Below are 9,357 nucleotides of genomic sequence, written 5' to 3'. Positions count from 1 at the left end.
TCGAGAGCTCGCGTGGCGGTGGCCGCGGCTCCCTGACCTCGAAGCGTGGTGGCGGCGATTCCTCGATCCGGAGTAGTGGCGGTGGTTCCTAGGTCGGTGGCGGCGGCTCCCCGATCTAGAGGGCGAGCGACGGCGGGGCCCTTGTGCGGGCAAGCAGCGTCATCCCCTAGGCCCCGAGACGGTGGCACTTCCAAGGCCGGCGAGCAAGCGACGCCCCTCGACGTGCGAGTAGCGACGACAATGCACGAGACACGAGGTTAGAGCGGCGTCACAAAAGGCGCGAGGTGCGCGCAACGACGATCGCGCATAACATCCTCCGATCCGATGCAGTTCGGGCGGCCCGAGTGACGACCTACATCTGTGCTTGTGTCGTCGACGACGTCCTCCGGTGACTACCTCCTCTGATTCGTGTTTTCTTTTCGATTATTGTGTTTTATGTCTACCACATGTATTATTTACGCTAAAAACGATACTATTTTATGTTTCAACTCGGAGTTCGTATATCAGTTTACTGCATGCATATTTTTTGCATGCACATTAGAAAGGCAATTTCTTGATTTATGCTGTTCGTGATTACCATAAAAAATCAAATCATTTATGTTCGTAAATGCCAGATTTGTACGTCTACCATAAAACTATCTCTAATTCCCGCATGTTCGTAATTATCATAAAAATCAAATCAAACCACTTATATTCTTAAATGTCAGATTTTTACGTCTGTCATAAAACTGTCCCTAGTTTCCGTTGGCGTTTTCAGTTGGACCGATATTAGGTTTTTTTATCAATTATGCTACACGATGTAAGTATTTATGCGACATTATATAAAAATTATGTTCTATGTGACTCATGTCATCCAATTTTTTGCGCGCGTGAACTGAAAAGGAAAATATAATCCAAAATTTACGTGCATGCAATGAAACTGGTACGCAGATTGTTAAAAGGTATAATTTGCACTACCATTTAATTATGTTGCTAGATGCTTGAGTTAAAATGTAAACTTATTGTTTTCGTTTTCTTTTCTACCACATCCGATAATGTGTGTACTAGACATTTTTATGTGACGAGTTATTTAAACATGTTTAGAATTGAAGTATATGTATTTGGTGATATTGAAATGGATACAAAACCAAAAATAAACTAGAGGGATATGTTTTGATAGAAGAGTATGTTAAATATAATTTGAAAGGGTAACATGGTTCAACACATTTATTTGCAAATATTTTACTTTAGATTATAGTGTAAATGTCTAATAGAACTTTGTGAATATTTGTCTAGTAAACTATTTTTTGTGCTTGCTACATATGCCATTTGATATCTCAAGTGAGTTGTAGAAGGAATAAAATAGTATGGTATCAGGGCTTAACACTAAAAACTTTGTTCTGGTAGAGTTTTTATTGTCAAGTGAATTATGCTAAACTTTTTTGGTGAAATTTTTTTAAAGGCAAGTCCTAACATTATGGCATCATGTGCATGAACAATTCCAACAGAAAGCTCAACTCTTATTATAAGTAGATGAGGTTGTTTTTTAATTAAGGCAATCCAGTTCATGCTGTGCTTATACATGACTATAAAATAACATCTATTGCTTCTCCAATAAAATAGGCACAGTTCGGCTACCAGCCTGGCCCACTCCCTTAGACTATAAAAAGGAGAGGATGGTCCTAGGCGTGGGTTATTTTTCATCCTCTTTTCATGCTCTTTATACTTTTAAGGCTAATTTGGAAATCCTATTTTCCAAAGAGATTTTCATTTTTCAACAAAAAATTAGTTTATTTTTCTTTGGAAAAATAGAAACCCCTAGAAAAAATAGTGTTTTTAAACTAGCCTTTAGCAGAGTTATTTTTCATCTTCTCGCTTGACACTTTGCCGCTCTTGAAACCTAAAGCAATACAAACATTTCACAAAGAGAACGTAGAGCCGACCGTCGGAATTTTGTGGTTTTACTGTAGTGACATCCATCGTCTACCCGTTTACTTGGGTAGGGCCTAATCGGCTTAGTAGAGATATCACGATGACGCTAAACCCCTACCGAACCTAACAGAGATGCTTCTTAGAGATAAGTAGCTCTATAACCTATTTTAGACTTGCAATAATATGTGTCCACCTGTTAATTATTGATGTTTTTTTCTGTCCTATTACGATCAAAATAGATAAAAAAAGAGCTAAAACCGGTAAGCTAATTATAGCTGTCACGCGGAATGTGACATGTTGCACTCCACGTCGTATAATCGTATTCTTCCTTCACCACCGCTGAACTGCTACAATACATAGTAGCGGTGGCACAGACCTCACACACAGCCCACCTCCGACGACACGGCGAAATCGAAATCGAAATCATCCGGGGTCTTCCAGCGATGGAAGCCCGACCCAGCAGGATAGAGTGCTCAGAACCCAACGAGCAGCCCGAGCCGAAGGACCCCGGCCGGGTGTTCCACGCCGAGCGCGTCGCCCCGAGGGACGCCACGGAGTCGGTAACCGAGAAGCTGGCGCACGGCGGTTGCGGCCACGACGGCGTGATCGACGAGACGTACGACACGAGGATCAAGATCGCGGAGGCACTGGAGGCGTCGGCCAGGGCCATCGGGGACAAGCACGTGGAGCCGTCCGACGCCGCGGCGATACGCGTCGCGGAGGCGAGCGCCGCGGGGCGTGGGGCGATCCCAGGCGGCGTCTCCGAGCGCGCGCAGGCCGCGGTGGCGGCCAACGCCCGCGCCGCGCGCGACGAGGACAAGGTCACCATGGCCGACGTGCTGACGGTAATTAAAGCTAGCTGGTGACCAACCGACCATGCATATATGCCTGCCTTTCGCACGGCTGCTGATATCATCCAGACGATTTCGTGCATGTCTGTGTCTTTTCAGTGGGAGGCGACGGTGAAGCTGCCGACGGGCAAGGCCGTGACTGGCGAGGTCGCTGCGGCCGCGGCAGAGGCCGAGGCCGAGGCCGCGAATGATCCCCGAGCGAAGACGAACCCCCGCGGGGTGAGCGCGGCGCTGGGCATGGCCGCGAAGCACAACTGTGGACACGAGAGCGCGCGCACGGGCACGGCCTTTCCGGATGAAGCTAAGCAGGATTAAGCTTGATCGTATGTAGTCCAGACTCTGTCCATGGACTCCCTTGACGGCCGGTTGAGTCGAGTTATTAGTGAATGAATTATTAATCGTTGCGTTATGTGCTCGTGGAAGATCAGTGTTCTTGGTTCTTGCTGCCATCCATGGAACTTGCACAAGTATGGCGACGAGATTTGCATTGTCCCACTGATTCTACCACAACTTCAATTTGCCCAACCACGAACTATTCGCTCTTCTCGATAACAAAAACATAACGATCACAATACACATCTCTGCCCGGACACGAACGCAGCACGCAGCGCTGCAGCGCGTACGCCGACAGGCAAGCACCGCGCTGCGCGCATGCGGTATCTGCACGCGACACGACGATACGAGGGCACGGGCGCACCTGCTCGAGCGCATGCATGCCTCCACGGCGAGCGTTCCGCATGGAGGGCAGTATGGCACCTGTCGCCTGTCGGAGCAAGGGGAAAGCAGGGCATGTCGTGGACGCGCTCCACGAAAACCAAACGCCTCCACGTAGCCTCGCCGTCTCTCTTGCGTGTCCCCGTTTCGCGCCTCCCTACCTATACGGCTATACTGCGCAACAACTCTTACCCAGCTATCTTCGACAGCCTCTCTACGTGACAAGTTTGTAGTTTAAGAGATCATAGAGTCTCTTCCAAAGAACTATAAAACCTTTCTCGTGCACTATGACATAGGTCAGATGTCCGTACATTTATTACAGTTTTTATATAATAAGTTTTTATATATTATATAGATAGACTCTATTTTAACAAAAAAACATGTATGTGTCCGTTACCGGAATCAGACGCTTTGCCGAGTGTCTGAAGCACTCGGTAAAAGCCCGAAAAACAATCGGCAAAAGCTTCGTCGAGTGTGACACTCGGTAAATTAAAAGAGCTCGGCGAACATTACATCGACAAAGATAACGACTGTCAGCTATGAACGGCTGCTGACGCCCTTTGTCGAGCACTGACATTCGTCGAGTGTCCGGCACTCGGCAAAGACTTATTTCTGTGCAGAGAGTACTGCTCTCGGTAAACGCGGTCATTATCGAGAGCAGGACTTTACCGAGCGTAGCACTCGGCAAAGACTTTTTTGTTGAGTGCCCGATAGAAAGTACTCGGCAAAGCGTCGAGCACTCGACAAAGAGTCGGATTCCGGTAGTGGCTATTGGTTATGTAGGTGTAGACTTAGAGATTATGCGCAGATTATCCTATTTTTGTCTATAGTGAAATGTGTGCAACCGTAGAAACAAAAAACTGGTGCTTTAATATAGAAAAAAGAGAATTAAAATCTGAATCACGTGATGGCTTGGTGTATTAAAAAAAGAAAGGTATAAAAGCTATAAAGATGACTATTTAAACTATGTCAAGCATAAAATCAAGAACAAAGAGCATCTCCAGCACTGACTTATTTCAGTATCCCGAATTAAATTTGTCGGAGACCATAATTAGTGGTACCCCTAAGACTCCTAATCTCAGCTGGTAACCCCCATCAGCACAAAGCTGCAAAGGCCTGATGGACGCGATTAAGGTCAAGGCTCAGTCCACTCAAGGGACACGATCTCGCCTCGCCCGAGCCTAGCCTCGGGCAAAGGCAGCCGACCCCGAAGGATTCACGTCTCGCCCGAGGGTCCCCACAAGCGACGGACACACCTTCGGCTCGCCCGAGGCCCAGTCTTCGCGGAGAAGCAACCTTGGCCAGATCGCCACGCCAACCGACCGTATCGCATGAGCATTTAATGCAAGGATCGCCTGACACCTTATCCTGACGCGCGCTCTTCAGTCGACAGAGCCGAAGTGACCGCAGTCACTTCGCCGCTCCACTGACCGACCTGACAGGAAAACAGCGCCGCCTGCGCCGCTCCGACTGCTGTGCCACTCGACAGAGTGAGACTGACAGTAGCTAAGTCCAGCCTCGGGCGCCATGAGAAGCTCCGCCTCGCCCGACCCAGGGCTCGGACTCAGCCTCGGGCGCCATAGGAAGCTCCGCCTCGCCCGACCCAGGGCTCGGACTCAGCCTCAACCCCGGAAGACGAACTCCGCCTCGCCCGACCCAGGGCTCGGACTCAGCCTCGACCCCTGAAGACGAACTCCGCCTCGCCCGACCCCAGGGCTCGGACTCAGCCTCGGCCTCGGAAGACGGTCTCCGCCTCGCCCGACCCCAGGGCTCGGACTCAGCCTCAGCCTCGGAAGACGGTCTCCGCCTCGCCCGACCTCGGGCTCAGACCCGCCACGTCACAGGGAAGGCCATCATTACCCTACCCCTAGCTACCTCAGGCTATGGGGAACAAGACCAGCGTCCCATTTGGCTCGCCCCGATAAACAAGTAATGATGGCACCCCGCGTGCTCCATGACGACGGCGGCTCTCAGCCCCTTACGGAAGCAAGGAGACGTCAGCAAGGATCCGACAGCCCCGACAGCTGTCCTTCCACAGGGCCCAAGCGCTCCTCCGACGACCACGACATCACATGAACAGGGTGCCAAAACCTCTTCGACTGCCACGACGACATGTACTTAGGGCTCTAGCTCCTCTCTGCTAGACACGTTAGCACACTGCTACACCCCCCATTGTACACCTGGGCCCTCTCCTTACGCCTATAAAAGAAAGGTCCAGGGCTCTCGTACGAGAAGGTTGGCCGCGCGGGAGAACGGGCTGCCGGACAGTCTCTCTCTCTCTCTCTCTCTCTCTCTCTCTCTCTCTCCCTCGCGGACGCTTGTAACCCCCTACTGCAAGCGCACCCGAACTGGGCGCAGGGCAACACGAAGGCCGCGGGTTTCCCCTTTGCCTGTTTCTTCCCCCCTTCGTGCTCCGTCTCGCGCCGACCCATCTGGGCTGGGGCACGCGGTGACAATTTACTCGTCGGTCCAGGGACCCCCCGGGGTCGAAACGCCAACAGTTGGCGCGCCAGGTAGGGGACTGTTGCATGTTGACGAACAACTTCCCGTCAAGCTCCAGATGGGTAGTCTCCAGCAACCTCTTCAACCCGGGACGATGCTTCGTTTCAGGAGCCTGGAGTTCATGTCCCTCGACGGCAGCTACGACATGATACTCCTTCCTCCACCGCGCGACAACGACAATGGCGGCCGTCAGCCCGCCCGCCGGCGGCGAAATCGACGACGTCTTCCCCACGTGGCGAAAGAGCAACATCCGGGTCTGTCCCGTCACCTTCCCCGCCGACGGAGGAGGAGGCGGGGCAGGCATGGCCAAGCAGGAGGCGGCACCTTGTCGGCTGTCGAGCGAGTCGACGGCGCCGGCGCCCCAGCGGGGGACACGTCGGGCGTCGACCTCGCGTCTGAGACGAAGACGAGCGCCGTTTCCCCGCGACACGCCAACTCCAAGCGGACGGACGACGCCAGCACGCTCGCGAAGGACATGTTGGGCGTTAGCCTCGTACCTGAGACAACGGTGCAGTCCGTTCCTGACGCGACTTCGTCACCACCCGTCGATCAGGAGGTACAGTCCGTTTCCCGTTCCATGCCTTTTAGATCCAGCTGTGACCCATCAAGCAACCCCGCTTCGGTGGATGCTTCCGTAAAGGCATGTCCAAACCCTCTGGGGTACCGTATGCGGTCGCCCTGGGACCGGCTGACGACCGTCTCGACCTACGGGCCTCTGGGTTCCGAGGAAGATGACGAACCTGACTCTGGTTGGGATTTCTCTGGGCTCGATAACCCCAGTGCCATCCGGGACTTCATGACCGCATGTGACTACTGCCTCTCTGATTGCTCCGATAGCAGCCACAGCCTCGGCGACGGGGACTGTGGCCCAAGTCGCGAATGCTTCCACGTCGATCTAGGGGGTCACGACGAAGGCAACCATCTTGGTATGCCGGAGGACGGTGATCCCCCTAGGCCTGCGCCTCGTGTTGACATCCTTCAGGAGCTAGCTGTGGTCCCAGTCCTTGCGGGGGTCAGGACGCACAACTCGAGCAAATCCGCGAGGTACAGGCCAGGCTCGACGGGGAAGCAGGACAACTTGTGTAGCTTCGGCAAAATATCAGGCAGGAGTGGGCAGGCTGAGCACCGGCTGGAGAAGCGCGTCACCAGGCCCAGGACGTCCAACACCGCATCGCCGACAATGCCAGGGCAAGGCTGCCTCCGGCTTCCAGTGGGGTCGGCCAGAACCTGGCTGCAGCAGCGATACTACTCCGAGCGATGTCGGAACCATCCACCACCGAGGGGCGGCGTATCCAGGGAGAGCTCAAGAATCTCCTGAAAGATGTCGTGGTCCGACGGGCCGAAAGCTCTGCCTCCCGAAGGCAGGGGTACCCCCCGGAGCATCGCGCCGCGACTTCCCGGTTCATGCGGGAAGCCTCGGTCCACACCGGGCACGCGCAGAACACCGCGCCTGCGGCCCCGGGTCGCCTCGGCAACGAGCACCGCCGCCGCGATGGTCGAGCCCACCTCGACGAGAAGGTGCGCCGAGGCTACCACCCCAGGCGTGGGGGACGCTACGACAGCGGGGAGGATCGGAGACCCTCGCCCGAACCACCCGGTCCACGGGCTTTCAGTCGGGCCATACGTCGGGCGCCGTTCCCGACCCGGTTCCGAACCCCGACTACCATCACCAAGTACTCGGGGGAGTCAAAGCCGGAGATGTGGCTCGCGGACTACCGGCTGGCCTGCCAGCTGGGTGGCACGGATGATGACAACCTCATCATCCGCAACCTTCCCCTGTTCCTCTCTGACGCTGCCCGAGCCTGGCTGGAGCATCTGCCTCCTGCGCAGATCTCCAACTGGGACGACCTGGTCAAAGCCTTCGCCGACAACTTTCAGGACACATACATGCGCCCTGGGAACTCCTGGGATCTCCGAAGCTGCCGCCAGCAGCTGGGAGAATCCCTCCGGGACTACATCCGGCGATTTTTGAAGCAGCGCACCGAGCTACCCAACATCACCGACTCGGATGTCATCGGCGCGTTCCTCGCCGGCACCACTTGTCGCGATCTGGTGAGGAAGCTGGGTCGCAAGACCCCCACCAGGGGCGAGCGAGCTGATGGACATCGCCACCAAGTTCGCCTCTGGTCAGGAGGCGGTCGAGGCTATCTTCCGGAAGGACAAGCAGCCTCAAGGGCGCCAGCCGGAAGACGTCCCCGAGGCGTCCGCTCAGCGCGGCGCGAGGAAGAAGTCGCAAGCGAAACGCGACGCTACCGACGCGGATCTTGTCGCCGCCGCCGAGCACAGGAACCCTCGGAAGCCTCCCGGAGGCGCCAACCTTTTCGACAAGATGCTCAAGGAGCCGTGCCCCTATCATCAGGGTCCCGTCAAGCACACCCTTGAGGAGTGCGTCATGCTTCGGCGCCACTTCCACAGGACCGGACCACTAGCGGAAGGTGGCCGAGCCAACAACAACGACAAGAAGGAGGATCACAAGGCAGAGGAGTTCCCCGAGGTCCACGACTGCTTCATGATCTACGGTGGGCATGTGGCGAATGCCTCGGCTCGGCACCGCAAGCGAGAGCGCCGGGAGGTCTACTCGGTAAAGGTGGCGGCGCCAGTCTACCTAGACTGGTCCGACAAGCCCATCACCTTCGACCAGGGCGACCACCCCGACCGCGTGCCGAGCCCAGGGAAGTACCCGCTCGTTGTCGATCCCGTCATCGGCAACATCAGGCTCACCAAGGTCCTCATGGACGGAGCAGCAGCCTCAACATCATCTACGCCGAGACCCTCGGGCTCCTGCAGATCGATCTGTCCTCGATCCGGGCCGGCGCGACGCCTTTTCACGGGATCATCCCCGGGAAACGCGTCCAACCCCTTGGGCAACTCGATCTGTCCGTCTGCTTCGGGACTCCCTCCAACTTCCGAAAGGAAACCCTCACGTTCGAGGTGGTCGGGTTCCGAGGAACCTACCACGCAGTGCTGGGGAGGCCATGCTACGCCAAGTTCATGGCCGTCCCCAACTACACCTACCTCAAGCTCAAGATGTCGGGCCCCAACGGGGTCATCACCGTCGGCTCCACGTACCGACACGCGTACGAATGCGACATGGAGTGCGTGGAGTACACCGAGGCCCTCATCGCCGACCTGGAGAGCCTCTCCAAGGAGGCGCCAGATGCGAAGCGCCACGCCGGCAACTTCGAGCCAGCTGAGACGGTCAAATCCGTCCCTCTCGACCCCAGCAACGACGCCTCCAAGCAGATACGGATCGGCTCCGAGCTCGACCCCAAATAGGAAGCAGTGCTCGTCGACTTTCTCCACACAAACGCTGAAGTTTTTGCGTGGAGTCCCTCGGACATGCCTGGCATACCGAGGGATGTCGCCGAGCACTCGCTGG

General features: G+C 55.1%; 1 protein-coding gene across 1 annotated transcript; it reads left to right on the top strand.

Moving 5' to 3' along the window:
* Positions 1–2,237: 2,237 nt before the first annotated feature.
* On the top strand, positions 2,238–3,241 carry LOC103644002 (late embryogenesis abundant protein 47). The gene is made up of 2 exons (XM_008667190.4): positions 2,238–2,756; positions 2,862–3,241. The coding sequence occupies exons 1-2, from the start codon at positions 2,355–2,357 to the stop codon at positions 3,075–3,077; spliced, it is 618 nt and encodes a 205-aa protein (XP_008665412.1). The 5' UTR covers positions 2,238–2,354; the 3' UTR covers positions 3,078–3,241.
* The last annotated feature ends 6,116 nt before the right edge of the window (positions 3,242–9,357 follow it).

The sequence above is a fragment of the Zea mays genome, chromosome 1 (assembly GCF_902167145.1).
Source record: "Zea mays cultivar B73 chromosome 1, Zm-B73-REFERENCE-NAM-5.0, whole genome shotgun sequence".
NCBI lineage: Eukaryota > Viridiplantae > Streptophyta > Magnoliopsida > Poales > Poaceae > Zea > Zea mays.
Note: the sequence above shows the minus strand (reverse complement) of the source record. Positions and strands in the feature narration are given on the sequence as shown.

Bases quoted from the DNA above. Each gene is read 5' to 3' on its own strand.
- LOC103644002 (XM_008667190.4), top strand. From the start codon at position 2,355: ATGGAAGCCCGACCCAGCAGGATAGAGTGCTCAGAACCCAACGAGCAG. The intron at 2,757-2,861 runs GTAATTAAAGCT...GTGTCTTTTCAG, and splicing joins CCATGGCCGACGTGCTGACG to TGGGAGGCGACGGTGAAGCT.